Source organism: Malaclemys terrapin, chromosome 3 (genome assembly GCF_027887155.1).
Source record: "Malaclemys terrapin pileata isolate rMalTer1 chromosome 3, rMalTer1.hap1, whole genome shotgun sequence".
In the NCBI taxonomy this organism is placed as follows: Eukaryota; Metazoa; Chordata; order Testudines; family Emydidae; genus Malaclemys; species Malaclemys terrapin.
In genome coordinates, this window is record NC_071507.1 from 110,933,556 (window position 1) to 110,956,858 (window position 23,303).

General features: G+C 43.5%; 1 protein-coding gene across 4 annotated transcripts in view; it reads right to left on the bottom strand.

The window, feature by feature from the left end:
- L3MBTL3 (L3MBTL histone methyl-lysine binding protein 3) overlaps positions 1-23,303 on the bottom strand; it is a 164,156-nt gene that overhangs the window by 22,116 nt on the left and 118,737 nt on the right. For all 4 annotated transcript variants that reach the window (XM_054024215.1, XM_054024218.1, XM_054024216.1 and 1 more), the window contains 2 exons: positions 12,052-12,192; positions 3,645-3,809 (listed from right to left, as the gene is read on the bottom strand). In XM_054024215.1, coding sequence (XP_053880190.1) covers positions 3,645-3,809; positions 12,052-12,192 — 306 coding nt within the window. The remainder of the gene's footprint in view (positions 1-3,644; positions 3,810-12,051; positions 12,193-23,303) is intronic.

The window sequence follows — 23,303 nt, forward strand, 5'->3', positions numbered from 1 at the left end:
GAACTGAAAAATACTGTTTCTTTTATCTTTTTTACAGTGCAAATATTTGTAATAAAAATAATACTATCAAGTGAGCAGTGTACACTTTGTATTCTGTGTTGTAACTGAAATCAATATATTTACAAACATAGAAAAACATCCAAAATATTTATAATAAATTTAAATTGGTATTCTATTATTGTTTAACAGTGTGATTAAAACTGCAATTAATCGTGATTAATTTTTTAATCAAGTTAATTTTATTTGAGTTAATTGCTTGAGTTAACTGTGTTTGAGAGCCCTAATTATATGTTCCATGAACAGATTCTGTCCAATCAGCTGTAGCTAGATCGTAAACAGTGACTGTTAGTCATCCGACCAAACATGTAAAAGAGAGAATTTGGGTCTAGCATGCTAATTAACGCTTTAAATAAGTAGTTACTAGTGTAATTTTTATACCCTTATCTATTCCTACCAAGAGTTGTGATAACATTTAATAAATCATATAACAATAACAATAACAATAACATATAATATAATATAATATAATATAATATAATATAATATAATATAATATATGTAACAGGATGCCAGAGAGCTTGGAAACCTCCTCAGCTTTGTGCTAAACTATTTTGAGCTTTACACATTCCTTTAACAGGTATCTTGATAAAAATCTATTGTATACTCAGAGTTAGGGCACAATGGCCCCCTTTTCTCTATTAAACTGAAAGATAATCCTGTGGCATTCAGTGGGGACTCGGCACATTTGAAAATCAGGGCACTAATTTAAGAACCTATGTATGAATTGAGAAGACTAAATCTAGACTCCTACTTCTGAAGATCTTGGCCTTGACTATTCTGTTTGAGGCAATTATCTTTTACCCCGTACATGACTGTATCTTTCTAATAGGTTAAGAGTGAGCTTTTCTTTGTTTGCAATCGATTAGTGTTACTGTATCATGTTCATTAAGGGCTTGATCCAACTCCCACTGAACTCAAAGTCTCTCCATTGATTTCTATGAGACTTGCATCAGGCTATAATTGTTCATTATAAAATTAAAAAAACACCTTTATGTATTGTCAATATTGTAATTGCTGCCTACATTTTATAAGGAAAATCTTTAATGACCTGGAAGTATAACCAGATACTTAATTTATGTTTTATTATTCTACTAGCTAAAAATAGCTGGGATCAATTTTTTTCTTATCTCAATTTTTATACTCTGTATGTTTCAAGATGTATGAGTTATGATATATTTTTCCACTTATTAAAAAAGAGAATTTGAATGTGCTGTCCATACACACACACACACACATATATATTATATTCCATTTTCGGTTGGCATTTACTGATCAAAATAAGAGGCCCTATGGTAATTTTTCTTTGCTTTGTCCTGTATTTCACCAACACAATTTCAGTTTAAACAGAAAGTGTTAAAGGTACTCTTTTAGGCAGCAGTGTTTATTGTGAAGAATCATATTTGGGATTATAAAAAAATCTTGACTATTGCTGATAAAAGCATTACTTCAATTTTTCTATTACTTTCTATGGAAAATCTACAGTATCTATTTTCAGGAAATGGATTAACTTTCTATTGACTCCAGTAATCTAAACTTTGCATGGAAGTTTAAAGATTAAATGCCTAGTGCCTGCAATAAAGTTGACTATTTCCATTACAAGTTCATTTCCTTTAAAAATATTCTCCCCATAAAGTAATTTTGTTTTCTGATTTCCCCGACTGGAAATGTGTCAGTTTCTTGAACCAATAGAGTTATCTGAGGTACCATAAATATGCAGTCTTGTAGCTGTGTTGGTCCCAGGATATTAGCGAGACAAGGCTGGTGAAGTAATACTTTTATTAGACCAGCTTACACAGACCTCTTCTTCAGGTCTGGGAAACTAAGCCTTTGTCTACACTAGCCCTTTTGTCAGTAAAACTTTTGCCGGTCGGGGTATGAAAAAATACACCCCTGACCGACATAAGTTGCACCAACAAAAGTGCCAGTGTGGACAGCTATGTCCACAGACAGAAATGCTCTCCCACCAACATAGCTACCACTGCTTGTTTGGGGTGGTTTAATTATGCCGGCAGGAAAGTTCTCTCTCGCTGGCACAGAGTGGCTACAAGGGAGACCTTACAGTGGCGCAGCTGCAGCAGTACAGCTAACTCCATGCCAGTCCAGTTTTCCTGGGGGAGGTGGAAGAGTCACCCCGAGACCCTGAGCGGTCTCGATTGGTCTTATACGACCTTTTCCTTGGCAGTCGACAGGGAACGGCTCCTCTGCTTCTTCAGAGAGGTGCCTGCTCTGGAATGTGAAGTGGATGCACACTTAGAACCCCATGATAGTCTCCAACCTAACGAGCACCTCAGTACCGAAGCAGGGGACCACAGTTGGGAATTGCTCCCCCACATGAAGATCAGTGTTTAAAACCCTATGAGGGCATCACCAAGAAAATCTAAATTATCATAACTAATGCTAATCTAACACTCAGGGTTCTACTAACTATTTACAACAAGAGAAAACTAAAGTAGTTGAGAAGTTGTGAGGTTAAGACCACACAGAACTCTGATTCCAGCCATGGCTGATGCAAAGGAACTGAGGGAGGTTTGGGGCAGTGCCGCCTCTTATAGCCAGAGGAGAGGCTACAGCCACGTGGTGCTAGTGCTGCCCCTCTACAAGTACTGGTAGACAAATTTAAACTGGGTGAGCACACACCTAAATTGAATGCATGGCTGTGTCTATTCGAAGTTTTCAATTACTGCTATGTTCTTTTTTTATTTGTAAACATCTATATCAAAAAGTAGATTTGCAGATACTTTAATTAAGAAAGAAATCACTGAGTAGATCCAAGTTTCAGGGGATTGAATTGCTTCTTAATTAAGCAGTAAGCTTCAATAATCTAAACATTACTTTGAGATATCAACTCTATTTGATTAACATTCCTAGGCACAGAACTGTATCTCAACTAATTTGCTATTATCACCACTTATAATGTGGGTGTTATGAATGTTTGAGATAACATGAAGATGCATAGAATTAAGCAAGGCTGTCTCATTCTAGTGTAGGATAATAGCCACCAAAATAAGGCTTCAAATTTGCAATGAGTTTAACGTGAGTAGATTGCTTTACTCACATGAAGCCCCACTGAAGTCACTGAAATATATACATTTTAATTTCACATATATTGACAATAACAACTTTTCTATAACACTAGTCAAAGTGGCTACTTTTAAAAACTAGCTTTAAATTTGTTTTAAAATTTAGATTGTTTTAAAAACTAGCTTAAACGCACCTTGCTCCTTTCAGCCCAAACAATTAATACAAAACCTCAGTTAGTTAAATAAGCACTTTTCATTCATGTGATTTATTTTTAAGGAGAACGCAAGGAAATTCCTTACCTCTACAAAGTCAATAATTTCCCTGTTCAGGAATATATGTAGCCCCTCATTTTCCCTATGGTTTGCATTATTCACTGGCTGTATACATTATGACACACTATTATTCTAGTCTTTAATTTAGAGACAACTGCATGGCTTCCTCGTGCCTCCCCACGCCTTCCTGGGAATTTCACTAATAAATCATACTGTATTTATGTAACAAGCTGCATTTCACATGTAGTCTCCAAACAATCTGTATTTCAAAGATAGTTGAAAGACACATACCTAGAAGGTTTTTTGTCTTTGGCATCACATAATAGAAGCTCTTTGCAAGGAGATTTATTTTCTGTATCTTCCTGCTTTGTCGTCTCTGACACAGATTTCCCAGATGATCGATTATGAGCTGAAGATTTTGAGCCAGTGTGACCAGGGCTAGGACATTTTCTGTCACTATTAAAACAAATTGATAGTTTTGAAATCTGAGCTGTCAGTTTATTTTCTACGTGGTTGAAGATTCATTGCTGTAATTAAAGAAATACCGATACAGCAAGAAATCATATATTTAAAGAAAAATAAAATGTCCTTCCCTGCTACTAACAAAACTTTACAAACTGACAAAACTGGAGCTCCAGCTCCAGCTGCAACTTCAAAGCACTAGGTATACAGCTATTTTTAGAGCACTAGCACCAGCCCTCCTAGCTCAAGGCTGTCGACCTGGGCTTGGAGGCTCACTGCCACTTGCTCCAAAATGCGGTGTAAATTTATCCGTATTGTCACAGGTAAAACTCCCACTGACTTCAGTGGGAGTAGAGTTTGCCCAACACAGTGCTTTTGAAAAGCCTACCAGTATAATATGAATACAAAAGAATTTTAAAATTTCTTTTCACAGTTTTTGCTTTAAAAAAAATGTATGCATTCTTGTGTCTTGGACAATCAAAATAGATTAGGACCTGATACTATTCCCATTGAAGTGAAGTTACTGTAGGCACCAATAGAACTAGTCAGTTTGTAGTCAATTTCAGTTTCTAGTTCTAATACATTGGCACAATCCTACAATTTGGGGATAATTTAACCAGACAGTGAACTTTTAATAGTTGAACACCCTCTTTGTTTTTAACTTAAAGTGGGGCTTCTCCATGAAAACAGCATTTAAAATACAAAATTCAAAGGCATTATAAGTGAAAACGGAGTGAAATTCTGAAGTGCAAAAAGGTCACCATTAGCACATTTCACTCAAATATAGCCCTTAGAAATATTGCAAACCCCTCCCCACACCAGGTGTTTGCAATTGATTTTGGTGTAAAAGCCTGAAACTGTTGAAAATGAACATATAAGGAGCCCCTTGCCACCCCAATCATTTTCTCCCCAGTGCTTCTAATACAAAACAGTTACTAACCTGTCCAAAACTGTTGCTCTTTGAGAGGTCTTGCTCATGTCCATTCCACGTTAGGTGTGCGTGCGCAGTGTGCACCGGCGCCAGAGATTTCTGCCTCAGTGATATCGGTTAGACCAGCTCTAGCGACCTCTGGTGCCCCGCGCTCAAGCGCTGGTATAAGGAACCGGACGGCCCCACATCCTCTCAGTTCCTTTTTGGTAGCTAACTTTGACAAAGGGGCAGGAGGGTGGATCGTGGAATGGACATGAGCAACACATCTCGAAGAACAACAGTTATGGAAAGGTTAGTAACTCCCTTTTCTTCTTCGAGTGCTTCCTCATGTCCATTCCACGTTATGTGACTCTCCAGGGCTACCCGAGGAGGTGGGCTTAGAGTTCAGGACACTTGGGCTAGGGCTACACTACAGGAAAGGGGGGGGGTTGACCTAAGATACGCAACTTCAGCTACGTGAATAGCGTAGCTGAAATGGCGTATTTTAGGTCGACTTACCTGGCTGTGAGGACGGCGGCGAGTCGACCGCTGCTGCGCCGCCGTCAACTCCACTTCCGCCTCTTGCCGCGGTGGATTTCCGGAGTCGACGGAAGAGCCATCGGGGATCGATTTTATCGCGTCTTCACTAGTCGCGATAAGTCGATCCCCAATAGATCGATTGCTACCCGCCGATTCGGCGGGTAGTGAAGACGTGCCCTTGGATTGCAACACTACTCTCCCAAACTTGGCATTATCTCTTGCCTGCTGGGTGATAGTGTACTGGGAGGAGAAGGTATTTAACAATGACCAGGTCACTGCTCTGCAGATGTCTTGGACTGGGACCTTGGCCAGAAACGCCGCTAATGAAGCCTAAGCTCTTCTTGAATGAGCAGTCAAGATGGCAGGAGGTGGGACGCCTGCCTGCTCATAGCACATACAAATGCAGGAAGTGATCCAGGATGAAATTCTCTGAGCTAAAAGCAATAGGCCTTTCATCCTGTCTACTACTGCCACAAAGAGGAGCATGGATTTATGGAATGGCTTGGTCCTCTCAATGTAGAAGGCCAGGGAGTGTCTAACATCCAGCGTGCCCGGAAAATATTCTGAATATTATGAAACTGTGAGACCATCTTTGGAAGGAATGCTGGGTGGGGGTGCAGTTGAACCATGTCCTTATAGAACACTGTATGTGCGGGTTCCAATGTAAGGGCCCTGATTTCTGAGACCCTCCTGGCCAATTGCTACCAGGAAGGCAACCTTCCAGGAGAGATACGACTAAGGGCACAACGCCAGTGGCTCAAAGGGAGGACCCGTGAGTCTTACCAGGACTAGGTTTAGGTCCCATGGTGGGATAGGATTGCAAATTTGAGGGTAAAGGTGCTTAATTCTTTGAGGAAGCAGATGGACATTTTGTGTGAGAAGACAAACCTACCGTACGCTGGAGGGCTGAGATAGCCACCAGATGCACATTGAGAGATGACAGGGCAAGGCCCTGTTGTTTCAGATGGAGCAAGTATTCCAGCACGAACTGGAAGGGTTACTGAATTGGTGAGAATCCTCATTGGGAAGACCACACCGAGAAATGCTTCCACTTGGCTAGATAAGTCACTCTAGTAGACAGTTTCCTACTACCTAGCAAGACCTGACGGACTTGTTCTGAAGAGGCCTGCTCTGCCGGGATCAACTATGGAGCTTCAACGTGGTCAGGTAGAGGATCCTGAGGTTCAAATAGAATAAACGTGTGATCTTGCGAGATCAAGTCCAGGAGGGTTGGGAGAGGCAGCAGGGGTGCTACTGACAGATCCAGCAGCATGCCAAAGCAGTGTTGTCATGGCCATGCTGGGGCTATAAGGATGACCCTTGCTTTGTCTCACTGACTTTCAGAAGGACCTTGTGCACCAGAAGAATGCGAGAAAACACACAGAACAGGAGTTCTGTCTGTGCAAGTAGGAAGGCATCTGAGAGAGCCAGGGCTGTGACTGTGCAGTGAGCAAAACTGATGGCATTTCCTGTTCTGTTTGGTTGCGAACAGGTCTACAGGGGAGATCCCCACCTCTGGAAGATGGATCCTGTCTCCTCTGAGTGAAGGGATTACTCATAGTGAGAAAAGAAAAAGACCTGCTGAGGTGATCTGCCAGAGCGTTCCAGGCTCACAGAAGATCGGAAGCTTCGAGGTGGACGGAGTGTTTCATACAGAAGTCCCACAGGTGAATGGCCTCTTGATACAGGGTAGACGAACACACTCTTTCCTGTCTGTTGATGTAAAACATGGCTGCCATGTTGTCCGTAAGCACTCATACAATTTAGTCCGTAATCTGGGGTAGGAACACTTGGCAAATTAAGCAGACTGCTCTGAGCTCGCTGACATTTAAGTGCAAGGAGAGCTCTTCCTGGGACCACAGGTCCTGAGGTGAGCCCCCCAACCTAGTTTGGATGCATCTGAAATTAGGGATATGGAAGGTCGGGGGGTAACAAAGTTAACGCCTGCACATACTGAATGGGGATCTCTCCACCAGTCGAGAGAGATGAGGACCAGGATGGGGACTGTACTCACCTATTCCAGGTTTGGTGAGTACACATAAGCCAGCCAAACTTGAAGGGGTCTGAGGTGTAGTCTTGTGTGTTGTACCATGTAAATGCACATAGCCATGTGACCCAAAAGTTTGAGGCAAAAATGGACTGCCGTGACATCAAAGCCGACATTGTTTGGAACCAGGACTCTGGGAGGAAGGCTCTGGGCCAAGTAGAATCGAGCACCATTCCAATAACCTCTATCCGCTGGAGGGAACGAGAGTCAACTTTTGCTCATTTATCAATAGGCCCAAGGCACGGAAGGTGGCTTGGACCAGGCTGATGCTGGCTTTCACCTGAGCCTCAGACCAGCCCTTGATCACCGCCAGTCATCAAAGTAATGATAGACTTGAATGGTGTGCCTTCTGAGGAAGACTGCCATCACCGGCATGCGTTTTTTGAAAACCCGAGGGGCTGCCGACAGGCCAAAGAGCAAGATGGTGAACTGGCAATAAGTTGGTTTACAATAAATCTGAGGACTCTTCTGTGGCCCCGGAAGATGGAGATATGGAAATAGGCATCTTTCGAGTCGAGGCATACCAGTCTCCTGGAACCAGGGAGGGAATAATGGAGACCAGGGAGACCATGTGGAATCTCAGTTTCCTGCGATAACTGTTGAGGCAACGCATGTCTAGGATCGGTCGAAGCCTCCACCCCCCCTTGGCTTTATAATAGCGAGTGTAAATCCCTTTCCCTCTCAAATTCTGAGGCAGGAATAGGACTAGAACCTCCTAGACTAGAAGTTGTTCATAAGAGGGATGGGGGATGGAAGGGAGGGGTGGAAGAAATCTGAAGGGTGTAACCTTCTTCCACCATACTCAGTACTCAGTGGTCCGAGATGAAGAGGGACCATGACAGGCTGAAGTGGGAGAGTTGATCTGAAAACAAAAAGGCGGCAAGATCCGGTAAGGGAACTGATGTAACACCCTCGGGTGCCCCTTCAAAAGTTGTTTGGGGCCTCCCAGGTATCTGTGAATCTGGTAGTGAGGATAAGGTGGAGGGGGGCAGCTGTCTGTGCTCGTAACCCCTGCTCCGTTTTGAAACGGGTCCTGGCGAGGCACCAGAGCCGAGAAGCGGGTCGGCTGTTGAGGTCTGAAATGATTCTTTGAAGGTGCTGGGGAGTAGAGGTCCATGGAGCTGAGGATAGGCCTGGAATCTTTCCGACCGTGGAGTTTTGAGTCTGTCTGCTCAGAGAAGAGGGACGTTCCCTCAAAGCAGTGGTTCCCAAACTTTAACAACCAGTGAACCCCTTTCACTAAAACGTCAAGTCTCACGAACCCCCTCCTAAAAATGAATATTTCCAGTGATTTTCTACTTTACCTGAGTATAAATTATAAAAAGAAGTGATCTTGGAAATATAAAATGTGTTTTTATGACATGCTTATTACACACTATTATTATTTATTATTTATCATTACAGTATTTTTATTACATTATGAAAACAGCAACACTCTTCCAAGATCTCACTTTTGTAGCTTGTATCACTTTGAATAAGCCTGTTATAAGACAAGGCTCCTATGTTTCATCGAGGAGTATCAGATGTGAAACAGCATAAAGTTATTTAAGAAGCCAACTCAAAGAGTTCCTCCTACACAAGCATTCAGGTCTTGAGCAGTCCAGGCAAACAACGCACGTTACAACAAAGCTCAAACTAGTTCTTCATAATAATTTTAAAAACAATACTAGCTGCTTATTTATTTTAAAAACAGCAAAAAATATCCACCTCCCTTTCCATTTCTTATAAGGAGTTTTGAAGTTTAAATCTCCTCAGTGTGATAGATATGCTTGCTTTGATCTGCTTAGTTCTTGGAAGTCCAGAGGCTCTGGGCTGCTTGCCCCATGTTTCCCGGGGTCCCTATGGACAACTCTGTCCGCCATTAGGGATTTTTTCCCCCAAGAACCCCCTGTAACACTTCGTGAACCCCCAGGGGTTCATGAACCCCAGTTTGGGAACCACTGCCTCAAAGGAAAAATCTTGGATGGACTGCTCAAGTGGAACCCCCAAGACTGGAGTCAGAGCACCTCCTCATGACCTCAGCCGAAGCCATTGTTCTGGCTGCCAGATCAGCTGCGGCTAGGGCTGCTTGGAAGGAGGCCCCTGGCTATGGTCTTCCATTCCTCCATCATAGCGGAGAACTTTTGCCAGAAGTCCTGTGGCAATGAGTCCTTAAACTTTGCCATCGAGTCCCAAATGTTATAATAATACTTCCCAAGCAAGCCCTGCTGGTTGGAGATGCAAACCTGTAATCCATCCATAGAATAAATCTTTCTACCGAACAGCTTTTTAAAGTCCTTTTGCTTGGGGGTCGTGCCTAGCTGCCCTTGTCTGGCTCTCTCATTGGCTACTGTGACCGCAAGGGACCCGGGAGGAGAGTGGGAATTCAGGTATTCATATCCCTTGGCAGGAATGTAGTACCTTTTCCCTGCTCTCTTTGAGGTGAGAGGCAGAGAGGATGGGGACTGCCATAGGGACCTGACTGGACCCATAACGATGTCATTGAGGGGTAGGACCACTTTTGATGGGGCCATGGCAGCCAAAATGTCAATGAGGCTATGTGAGAACTCGTTAAGAACCTCCACCTCTAGCCCCAGGTTAGACGCCACAATGGGAGGAAGAGACCTCTACTGGTGGGAGGCCTTCCTCCTCCTCTTCTGCACTGATCACATATCACACAGGCCTAAATCCCAAGTGTCGGTACTGAGCTTGGTACCGGAGTCTGGGTGAGGTGCCAGATGGCGTGGGAGTCCTTCTCTTGGACACCACTGAGTATGAACAGCTGGAAGGGAGAAAACCCCACAGATTCCAAAATGGCCATTGGACCTGCCAGATGCTGCGGGCGGCACCCGTGCTGAGATCCACTGGGACGTAAGTTAAGTACTAGTGACGGCCCCTTGGTTGTGTGCAGGACTCCACCTCCAAGTCAGAGGATGAGTCATCTTGAGGAGACCATGGGAGGGGGCAGTACCCCTTGCTTCTGCCAGCTGCTGCTGAGAAGCCTTTGCCGATGATGGTAGGGCCGGTTTCCCCCAGTCGGTACCAGAGGATCCAGTGCTCATTAGGAGCTCTGGGTAACCTGTTCCCTTCTGCTTGATGCTCTCGTCGGCACTGGTCAGCAGAACCTGGCGTGTCATCAGTTCTTGGACACTGCAAAGGCCTCCGAGGTGGATGGCATCACAATCCCGCTGGCGCCACAATATTCCCCCGCTGTCAGTGAACAGTCCTGCACCAGACTCAGTGGCACCTGTGAGCAGGGTTGAGTCGATGGTGCTGCTAGTGGAGCAGGAGTGACCTGACAGGGGTCACACTCCGCTGCACTCCCCTTGCTTGTCCTTTCTTGGTTCCAGGGAGCATCCCCTCTCAGACCATGTTTCTTGTGTTTCTCTCTCAGTATCAGAGAGGTTAAGCGGTGCCGAGAAGCGTGTTGCTAGAGGAGCACGTCACACCGAAACCGAGGTGCTCGTTGCCAAGTCCGACTAGCTTGGCTCCAACGCCAGCCTATCAGCTTTTATCAGGCTAGCCCTTAGTCTAGCCTTCCTGTCCTTTTTCGTACAAGGCTGAATTTTTAGCAGATTTGACAATGCTCTTGTACGTGAGCTTCCCTCAGACACTTCAGACTGCTGGAGTGTAGGTCGCTCACCAGCATGGGCTTGCTGCAGGAGGTGCAGGGTTTGAAGCCTGGAGACTGGGGCACGCCTGGCCCCAGGGGCACAGGATGCGCCTCTAAGCTACAAGAGGGGGGTCTAACTGTATTCACTAATACTATATAGACTACTACTAGAAATTAAAACTGAAGATAACGAAATCACTGACTGATTGTCTTGCTGAAGCAAGAGAAGTTGTTTCTGCGACTGTCGTGGGTAGTAAGAAGGAACTGAGAAGGTGCGGGGTTGGCCGGGTCCCTTATATTGGCGCATGAGCGCACAGCATCACAGGGCACTAGAGTGAGCATGACAGATACCACTGAGGGAAAAATCTCCTGCAACAGCGCATGCAGCGCGTGCACACCTAACATGGAACAGACATGAGCAATCACTCGAAGAAGAATAAATCGCCCCAGGGCCGTAACTCCATACTTGTTGCTGCTCTTGCAAAACTCACCCCCAATAATTTGATTCCCCACTTTCCTCCCCAATAAAACCAAATTTATTAGGGCTGACACAACGAGGAGTCTTGTGGCACCTTAAAGACTAGCAAATGTATTAGAGCATAAGCTTTCGTGGGCTATGACCACTTCATTCATCTGAAGAAGTGGGTCATAGCCCACGAAAGCTTATGCTGTAATACATTTGTTAGTCTTTAGGGTGCCACAAGACTCCTCGTTGTTTTTGCTGAAACAGACTAACAAGTCTACCCCTCTAAAATTTATTAGGGCTGTTTTTCAAGCATCAACACACACACCAGTGAAACTGCTCTAGCAAATGTAACAATAAAATGAATCATTTCCACAAGTGAAATAAATCATTAAACAACTGATTTTAAACAATAATTAACATCTTAATGGTCTGTACACTTAGCAGGAGTGAAAATGCACTCTTGCTAAATCATACATAATGAAATCAACATCAATTTTTGCCAGCTTAATCATCCGCAGTCTCAGCTCTGACAGGGCCATTTCTTCTCTGGAAATGGTAATGTAGAGAAAAGCACAGGCCTTTCGAGACAATACAGACTTCAAGTTCTGCAAATTATGTAATATAGCATTTAAATAAAATGATATTATTGTAAGTTGTTAATACTATTTAGATCTTAATTACTTGATTACAGGAGAGGCTGATCTTTCATTTACTTCTGTCTTTCTGTTCTTGGGGACAGATGGACTGGCTAGCGGCATCTCTCCACTTAAACGATCTGGTAAGATTTGTTCTTTGTTCAAGTTGACGTCAGAATACGGGCAGCTGGCACCACCAAAAATTGAAGAGGAGAGGAGAAATACTTCCATTAGCTCAGACACTGAACAAACTTTCCTTAGTTTAAAGTGAACTGACTATAGATTCCAGCCTGAAAAAACGAACAACAAAGATGGAAAGAAATGCCTTGGTGTATTCTCACTTTAAAATATTATCAAATACACTAGATTTTTGACATGCCAACCTGTTTGCATCTATCTTACTCTTTCTTTCTACAGCAACTTACTGCCACAGAACCAGTATTATGGCATAAATTCTAGAAACCAATAGAAAACCAAGCACGGATGGATGTTGGTTAAAACACCATCTAAAAGTGAAAACCGGAACTGTGCTACTAACCAAACTCAAGTAGCAAATATTTCTTTTTACCTCACAAAGAAGCAAACCCGCTGTGCTGGAATCAACAGAATCATGCTACCATGGTTATTTGTCCTGCAATACACTTTACAGAAAGAGTTACCACTACACTATTCAACTGTGACTGGGAACAGTGATTGGCCCACATTCTAATTGGCTGTTAGCATTTTTAAAATTATGTTACATTAAAAAATATGTTAAAAGAATGTTATTTATATTACAAAGCCAAGGACTTGAAATTTAGGAAATGCCAGATTTACATTTGTTCACAACTTGGCCCATCCTGTGCAGTGAATGAGGCAGGGGTCCTGTGGAAAAAGTAGTGTATGATCATGTAATTAAAGGCATTATCATAATACACACAAGGGGGATGAATTAAGATTGCCTGGGTAACCCTAAAACAGACATTTACTAACTTTAAAGTCCTTGACTTTGCAACCTAAATAGCATAGTTTTCATATTGGGAATTTCCTCGTTTATTTTTAAAATGAGCAATTGTAAAACTTTATTTCATTATGTGCAGCTATAACAATCTCCCCACCCTCTATCATCAGCAGAACCCTGAAACTTCAGCATCGCCCTACCTGGCAAACTACATTAGATGGCAGCAGGAGAAGGCTGTTATCGCACACAGGAAAATGGGCTGCTGATGCTATGTACCGGGTCCAGAGAATGGTCAAGGAGAGCCCAGTCAAGCTCTCTCTCTCTTTCCCACCCTGGGAGACAAAGGACTCCTGTTCCAAGAGGTGTCCCTAGATGTAAGGGAGCTGAGCCTTGTGTAAGATCTGGAGAACTTACAGAGCTCATCTCTCTCCCCTTCACGCTAGAAGTTAGAGCAGTTCGTGCCTATGTGCTGCCCCTGGGAATGGAGGGGATAGGAAACTGGAGCCATATTCTGTGTCTGAGGGGACTATGAGGGCAGCCCAGTTTGGCTCTTTCTTGCCCACTGCCCGGGCTTAAGGAAGTTCCTCCTTGATCTGATGCCCTCAGGGAGGAGGCATGGGATGTGTGCCAGGTCCAAGGAGGAGGAGCTGCTGGGGGAAGCCCAGCTTTCTCTTCCACTCTCCTGCTATATCTGCTTTGGCAGCTCCCAGCTGTTCAGTGCAATGTCTGCTGCTACAGCTGCTTTGGCAGGAATGGGAGCTCAGCCTCAGGATGTTCACTGATTTTGGCAGGCTGCACCAATGTTTTCCCGAGGAATTCAAGTTAGAGAAGGAAATGGTAATTTTTAACCTTTTACAACATTATGTCCATAAGGCCATGTGACCCAAGAGCTGAAAGCAAGCACACCCTGTTGTCATTGGGTGGAACCTGAAGCTTTGGGAAAGGAAGGCTATGGACTGACACCTTTCCATTGGGAGGTAAGATGTGGCAGTCCTGAAGTTGAGGGCTGCTCCTATTAAGGTTATGTGCTATATTGATTGTAACTTAGATTTGTCCAAATTCAGTTTCAGGTCCAGACAGGAAATCAGCTTCCTGATGATTAAGATATTGTTTTGGATCTGGTTGCTTGATGCTCCATGAATTAGCTAATCATCAAGGTATGGAACTACTTGAACACCAGAACGATGGACATGGGTTGCTACTACTGCCTTGCACTTGGTGAAGACCCCTGGGGCAGATGACAGTCTGAAGAAAGTATCGCCATGTGTAAGTATGATCTGCAGATCAAGGGCAGGGAAGGGATGAAAGAGGCAAGAATGATCATCCTGAACTTGATTTTTTTGATTAAATAATTTGCTTTCTTAAACCTAGAATGGGATGGAGCCTACCAGATTTCTTTGGGACCAGGAAGTACTGGGAATAGAAGCCTTTGCCTCTGTGTTGGTAAGAAACGTCTTCTGTTGCTCTCAGTTCTAGAAGAGACTATCGTTCTTGAAGTAACACAATCTCGGAGAAGGGTCCCTAAAAGGAAACAGGAAGGTGGGTTGGGAAAGGAGAGGGAGGTAAACTAGCTAATGTATCCCTGACTCACTGTGCAGAATACCCGTTTGCTTGACGTGATGCTTTCTCAAGCAAAGTGAAAAAGGGAGAGGCATGATCTGAAGGGAGAAGATATGCTGTCCTTGATTAAGAAGTCAAAATGATTGCTTGGATGCTACAGCTGTTGGGTGAGAAGGGCTTCCTGCCGATGAAGATGGTTGGTGATGTTGAGGAACCCTGGAGCTTCTTTTAGAGACATACTGTGACCACTGTTCAAAAGAGGGTCTGGAATAAGATGACAGTCTAAATCAGTGGTTTTCAAACATTTTTTCTGGGAACTGAGTTGAAGAAAACTGTTGATGCCCATGACCCAACAGAACTGGGGATGAGAGGTTTGGGTTGTGGGCGAGGCTCAGGGCTGGGGCAAAGGGTTGGGGTGCGGGGGTGAGGGCTGGGGCCAGGAATGAGGGGTTCAGGATGTGGGAGGGGGGTCTGGGCTGGGGCAGAGGGTTGGGTTGCACAAGGAGGTCAGGGTTCTGGGCTCGGGGTGCAGCTGGGGATGAGGGGTTTGGGGTGCACAAGGGGGTCAGGATTTGGGGGGTCAGGGCTGGGGCAGGAGTTTGGGGTGCAGGAAGAGGGCTCAGGGCTGGGACAGGGGGTTGGGGCATGGGCTTACCGGTCAGCGGTGAGCCAGGATGCAGAGGCAGGTTTCCTGCCTGTCCTGGCCCCACGGACCCTGCTGCGCCCTGGAAACAGCCAGCAGCAGGACCAGCTCCTAGGCGGAGATGCGCGCAAGCAGCTCCACGTGGCTCTCACCTGCAGGCAGTGGCCCCCCCCCCCCCCAGAGAGTGCAGAACTAATGCTCGGGGCGGGAGCAGCCCCGTGGACACCCTGCCCAGAAGCTGGACCTGCTCCTGGCCGCTTCCGGGGTGCAGCGCAGTGTTGAAACAGGGAGGCACTAGCCTGCCACAGTTGGGCAGCACCGCCGACAGGACTTTTAACGTCCCAGTCAGCGGCGATGACCAGCACCGCTAGGGTCCCTGGGTGCTGAGCAAGGTGACCCAGTGCCTTACATGCCTTGACCCAGTACCGGGTAACGAACCGAACATTGAAAAACACTGGTCTAAATTGTTTCCTTTTTGTAACCCGAGTGTAAACTCTGAATGAATGATGCACTGCACAAGAGTCCTTTAGTGTATGCATAGTGTCATCTGTTTTGGCAGAAAACAGTTTAGACCCCTCCAAAGGTAAATCTTCTATTGTATTCTGCTGCTCCCTTGGAATGCCAGATGCCTGAAGTCAGGATGAATGCCGCCTGGAGATTGCAGCAGCTACAAAACATGAGGCCATATCAGCAGCGTCTAATATGTTCCTTGGAAACCAAAGTGAAAAACTGTTCCCCGTATTCTTCTGGCAGCTTTGTCAGCAAAGTTAGAAATTGCACAAAAATTAATAAAATCATATTTTGACAAAAGATCCTGATAATTTGCAATGCTCATTTGAAGACTGGCGGCGGAATAAACATTTAATAGATTCTAGGACTGGAAGGGACCTCAAGAGGTCATCGAGTCCAGTCCCCTGCCCTCATGGCAGGACCAAATACTGTCTAGACTAGGGGTCGACAATGTTCGGCACGCGACTCGCCAGAGTAAGCACCCTAGCGGGCCAGGCCAGTTTATTTACCTGCTGACGCGGCAGGTTCGGCCGATCGCGGCCCCCACTCGCCGTGGTTCGCCGTCCTGAGCAAATGGGGGCGGCGGGAAGCAGCGCGGGCCGAGGGATGTGCTGGCCATGGCTTCCCACCGCCCCCATTGGCCCGGGACGGCGAACTGTGGCCAGTGGGGGCCACGATCGGCCGAACCTGCCACGTCAGCAGGTAAATAAAGTGGCCCGGCCCACTAGGGTGCTTACCCTGGCGAGCCGCGTGCCGAATGTTGCTGACCCCAGGTCTAGACCATCCCTGATAGACATTTATCTAAGCTACTCTTAAATATCTCCAGAGATGGAGATTCCACAACCTCCCTAGGCAAGTTATTCCAGTGTTTAAACACCCTGACAGTTAGGAAATTTTTTCTAATGTTCAACCTAAACCTCCCTTGCTGCAATTTAAGCCCATTGCTTCTTGTTCTATCCTTAGAGGCTAAGGTGAACAAGTTTTCTCCCCCCTCTTTATGACACCCTTTTAGACACCTGGAAACTGCTATCATGTCCCCTCTCAGTCCTCTCTTTTCCAAACTAAACAAACCCAATTCTTTCAGCCTTCCTTCATAGGTCATGTTCTCAAAACCTTTAATCATTCTTGTTGCTCTTCTCTGGACCCTCTCCAATTTCTCCACATCTTTCTTGAAATGCAGTGCCCAGAACTGGACACAATACTCCAGTTGAGGCCTAACCAGCGCAGAGTAGAGCGGAAGAATGACTTCTCGTGTCTTGCTCACAACACACCTGTTAATACATCCCAGAATCATGTTTGCTATTTTTGCAACAGCGTCACACTGTTGACTCATATTTAGCTTGTGGTCCACTATAACCCCTAGATCCCTTTCTGCCGTACTCCTTCCTAGACAGTCTCTTCCCATTCTGCATGTGTGAAACTGATTTTTCCTTCCTAAGTGGAACACTTTGCATTTGTCTTTGTTAAACTTCATCCTGTTTACCTCAGACCATTTCTCCAATTTGTCCAGATCATTTTGAATTATGACCCTGTCCTCCAAAACAGTTGCAATCCCTCCCAGTTTGGTATCATCTGCAAACTTAATAAGCGTACTTTCTATGCCAATATCTAAGTCGTTAATGAAGATATTGAACAGAGTCGGTCCCAAAACAGACCCCTGTGAAACCCCACTGGTTATGCCTTTCCAGCAGGATTGAGAACCATTAATAACAACTCTCTGAGTATGGTTATCCAGCTAGTTATGCACCCACCTTATAGTAGCCCCATCTAAATTGTATTTGCCTAGTTTATCGATAAGAATATCATGCAAGACCGTATCAAATGCCTTACTAAAGTCTAGGTATACCACATCCACGGCTTCTCCCTTATCCACAAGGCTCGTTATCCTATCAAAGAAAGCTATCAGATTGGCTTGACACGATTGTTCTTTACAAATCCATGCTGGCTGTTCCCGATCACCTTACCACCTCCAGGTGTTTGCAGATGATTTCCTTAATTACTTGCTCCATTATCTTCCCTGGCACAGAAGTTAAACTAACTGGTCTGTAGTTTCCTGCCATTTTAAGCCAACCTCTTGAATTCCTTATACCTAGGAGAGGTTTTTGAGTTGATTGATGGAGGAAAACATATTTTAATTTGAATATTTTAATTCTGACTCCTTTACATTGTTGTGGTTTGGAGAACCTTGCCTTTGCCCCCACCGCTTTCCCAGCTTTAACTTAAATGTCTCTCTCCTGGTATTGCATTTGGGGGGGAGGGGTGGAGACAAAGGCACAGGCTCTGATTCAGCAAAATAATCATGTGTGTGCTTGATACCAAAGGGACTTAAGTACATGCTGAAATGCTTTGTTGAATCAGCATTATATAGTGATTAAGGCCAAAAGACTCTGAGTCAGGAGATGTAGGGTATACTCTCAGCTCAGCCACTGAGCTAGTGTGTGACCTTAGGCAAGTTGTTTAATCTTTCTGTGGCTTCCCATGCTCGCAATGGTCTTGTGTGGCTTGATTTATTAATGTACATGAAATGTTTTGAGGTCTTTGCTGGAAATTTCTATAAAAATATATTAAATATTATAGGTTGTGTATTATTAAAACAAACATTACAATGGAATCTGAAAACTGAAGGACACATTTAATTTGTACTTAGCTAAAATAATAACATATTCTACAAAGGTGTGTGTGGGGGGAGCAGGACAAAACATCAACATGTTACAAAACATCTTGCACAAAACTCCCACCAGAATCTTTCAACTGCACACTCAGACTTCTGTTTATCAACTGTGTTTACACTTTTACAATTCTTAAACCTGAATTTAAACAGCCTTAAACCTCATTCTTCTTGGAACTCGCTTATTTACACAGTAAGTCTGTGGGTTTTATTTTAATATTTTTTGGAAATTTAAAGATATAGTGTTAATCATCAACTGTTATAATATTAATGATGCTCTAAGGCACTTTGCTTTAGCATATTTTTTGGTGCAAGTCAGCTCCTAATTAAGGTACTATAGAAAGTTATAGGAACATTTCATAATGTAATCCTTGATGTCTGGATTACTCAGAGGAATAAAAATAAAAAGAATTCCCATGATTTTCATTTGTCAGTTTAATTTTAACAGAGCACAGCAAGCATGAACTTACCTATGGGATATGTAGGTTTAAATCAATCAGTGAATCCCTCCTGAGCCTCACTGCCTCCAGCTTTCCATTTAACAGGCCAGCTATGAAGCATTAATAATTAATCTTGTTATACCTACATTAAATAAAATGTTTTCTTTATATGAGTCCCTATATGTCTTAAAGACAACCGAAATCATTGACTTGACAGGCCTGATAAGGTGGCTATTTGTAAATTAAGTTTGTTTTTCAGGATTTTCTCTTAAATGGGAACTCGGCAGCTCTGGGGATTTATAATGGCATTCTAAACCATTCAACTCTAGGTCACTGCTTTGAGTTCAATCCAGGTTAGTTAGAGACATTAAATTATCATCAGAGCTGGTTCAGTGAACGAACGTCCAATTTTATAAAAGCCCCCATCACAAATAGTACTAACTGACAAACTGAGCAGACAGCTAGAGGACTGAATTGGCATGGAGACTAAGCTATGCTAAGTGAGGGCTGTGCCACATTAAGATGGCAGTGTTAACATAAGAACATAAGAAAGGCCATATCAGGTCAGACCAAAGGTCCATCTAGCCCAGTATCCTGTCTACCAACAGTGGCCAATGCCAGGTGCCCCAGAGGGAGTGAACCTAACAGGCAATGATCAAGTGATCTCTCTCCTGCCATCCATCTCCATCCTCTGACAGACAGAGGCTAGGGACACCATTCCTTACCCGTCCTGGCTAATAGCCATTTTTGGACTTAACCACCATGAATTTATCTAGTTCTCTTTTAAACTCTGTTATAGTCCTAGCCTTCACAACCTTCTCAGGTAAGGAGTGCCACAAGTTGACTGTGCGCTGCGTGAAGAAGAACTTCCTTTTATTTGTTTTAAACCTGCTGCCTATTAATTTCATTTGATGACCCCTAGTTCTTGTATTATGGGAATAAGTAAATAACTTTTCCTTATCCACTTTCTCCACATCATTCATGATTTTATATACCTCTATCATATCCCCCCTTAGACTCCTCTTTTCCAAGCTGAAGAGTCCTAGCCTCTTTAATCTCTCCTCATATGGGACCCGTTCCAAACCCTTAATCATTTTAGTTACCCTTTTCTGAACCATTTCTAGTGCCAGTATATCTTTTTTGAGATGAGACCACATCTGTATGCAGTTTCAAGATGTGGGCGTGCCATCAATTTATATAAGGGCAATAATATATTCTCAGTCTTATTCTCTATCCCCTTTTTAATGATTCCTAACATCCTGTTTGCTTTTTTGACCGCCTCTGCACACTGCGGGGACATTTTCAGAGAACTATCCACGATGACTCCAAGATCTTTTTCCTGACTTGTTGTAGCTAAATTAGCCCCCATCATATTGTATGTATAGTTGGGGTTATTTTTTCCAATGTGCATTACTTTACATTTATCCATATTAAATTTCATTTGCCATTTTGTTGCCCAATCACTTAGTTTTGTGAGATCTTTTTGAAGTTCTTCACAGTCTGCTTTGGACTTAACTATCTTTAGCAGTTTAGTATCATCTGCAAACTTTGCCACCTCACTGTTTACCCCTTTCTCCAGATCATTTATGAATAAGTTGAATAGGATCGGTCCGAGGACTGACCCTTGGGAAACACTACTAGTTACCCCCTCCATTCTGAGAATTTACCATTTATTCCTACCCTTTGTTTCCTCTCTTTTAACCAGTTCTCAATCCATGAAAGGACCTTCCCTTTTATCCCATGGCAGCTTAATTTACATAAAAGCCTTTGGTGAGGGACCTTGTCAAAGGCTTTCTGGAAATCTAAGTACACTATGTCCACTGGATCCCCCTTGTCCACATGTTTGTTGACCTCTTCAAAGAATTCTAATAGATTAGTAAGACACGATTTCCCTTTACAGAAACCATGTTGACTATTGCTCAACAGTTTATGTTTTTCTATGTGTCGGACAATTTTATTCTTAACTATTGTTTCGACTAATTTGCCTGGTACAGACTTACCGGTCTGTAATTGCCGGGATCACCTCTAGAGCCCTTTTTAAATATTGGCGTTACATTAGCTAACTTCCAGTCATTGGGTACAGAAGCAGATTTAAAGGACAGGTTACAAACCTAAGTTAACAGTTCCAACAGTTGGAAGAAGCTTGCATTGCAGATGCCCATACTGCAACTGTTCTGGGGACACAGGACTACTGTTTCCAGAGCTGTCAATCCAGCACCTTTCACAGGCTAAGCACAAAATTTATTTTAAGAAAAAAAAACTTTACTCTGGAAGACTCAAGAATAATTAAGAAAAAGTAAAAACATATACTGCTTATTATTTCTGTTTCTATGGCATTCGCGGTCTCTCCCGTTGATAGAGACTCTCATTCATGCAACTAAGTCACAGATTTGGAACGAATAATAAAATTGCGTCCAGTTTTATTGCTTTGCTGCCTAGGTAGTTCAGCAAATATAATTGTGATCACTGTAATCACCCACTACTTGCCAAACATTAGGTCTTTACTAAGTACAAGGAACACAAGAGATAAGAACAGATACTACACTTGACCAGAGCTCGGAGAGGTAAGGAGGCCATTCCCAATATTATAATTGAAACTCTGGCTCAACATGAGCCAGTATTCTCTCTCAACATCCACATCTTGTTAAGGATTGTCTGAAACTATGATGAATGGAGAAATGTTCTTTTTCCACCCTGCTTAAGTGAAAAACTACGAATGTGCTATAACTGAGGACCTTTGGAGCAGACTAGCTTTAATGTTTATTCATCAAGAGTTGACCCAAGCCACTAGCAAACTACAAAATACAAATGATTGCTTTTCATGCCTGCCAGGATTTGAAGATTGTTGCTTGCTATAAGCACACATTTCACGATCATAAATATGCAGCTAATTTGCATAATGCTACCTATTTGCGTACTGGTCCCACAGCGTCTACCCTCATTTCAAAATCTTAGATTCACTACTGAGAACAAGTCCTTATTATCATTAACTTTTTCAAGAAGTGCACACTTTAACCCTGTCACAATTAATCATCCAATGCTTTTGTCTGGCTCCTAAGGAGCAAGCTATCAATATTATTTCAAAACTGCTTAGAATTGTAAATGATCCTTCTGCCTGCTTTCAGGCATTTACTCCGCACACGTATTGCACCTTATCATGATAGATAAAGAAATACATACATAAATAAAAGCAGCATGGTTAAAATACAATTTGAGGTTGCTGAAATGAAAGACCCAAAGAACTGTACCTGGATGTGGATAATTTTACCATTTTTACAATACATTAGCTAATTCAGGAAAAAAGTAGTGATGCAATTTTAGAATCCTTAGGATGACCTGAATTCTCAAACTTGTAGGTTTCAGATAAACAAGAAATCTCATTTTTCCTCAGAGCTATTCAAACAGAAAATATATCCAGTTTGCAGGGCAAACTGATCAGTGAAATAATAATGTAATGTATTTGCTATGAAGAAGCAAATCTTTCAGTTTTATGATCAACAAAACCCCTTTAGTTAGTTTTCTTATCCCCGGAGCTATTGGTCATTGTGCATATGATAGGATTTCTAAGACTACAGTAAAAATAAAATACAATAAATTGCAATGGACTTTCGTTCTCTCAATATTCAGAACGAATAATCAATCATTTTAAGTAGCACAGAAACTCTAGTTATAAAAGCAGAGCATGTATGTGCTAACATTTCATATACATCTCTTTCTCATTCTTACCCCTTGTAGGCAGGGTCTGATTGAGCTCTCCGCTGACATCTAGTGATGCCCTTGAGGGAAAAAACTTCAGGAGCAGACTGTGTTTGCACAAAAATGACTACTCTGCCTAGGTGCGCAGCAAGATGGACCTGCTTTACCAAAATGATCAATTTTGGCTGGTTTGGGTTACAAATCACTCTAGTATTCGAATGCGGGAGTACTGAAATGTTGTTCTCCTTACTCTTTGAGTAAAGAGCAGCAGAACTGTGCTTAGCATGCCCTGATTGAGGGGGTCACCCTAAAATGAACTTCACTTGCTAAGCAGGGGGTAGGGATGCCAAATCCCAGTGGAGAGGAGAGTTGGTGGTGACAGGTGTTCCTACCTGGCAGTATAGAATCTGCAGAAAGAGTCCTAAACACCACTTGACCTGCTGCTCTCCAGTGTTTAATGACAGAGGTGATAAGACTCAATTAAGAGTCCTTGCTTCTAGAGCTGTCCTGACTGCTGAGCAAGGCCTGGTCCCCACTAAGCCCCCACTTTGGACTAAGGTACGCAAATTCAGCTACGTTAATAACGTAGCTGAATTCGAAGTACCTTAGTCCGAACTTACCGCGGGTCCAGACGCGGCAGGAAGGCTCCCCCGTCGATGCCGCATACTCCTCTCGGCGAGCTGGAGTACCGGCGTCGACGGCGAGCACTTCCGGGATCGATCCGGGATCGATTTATCGCGTCTTAACCAGACGCGATAAATCGATCCCAGAACATCGATTTCCTGCCGCCGGACCCTCCGGTAAGTGAAGACGTACCCATAGTCTAGGGGCTAAGCCTTAG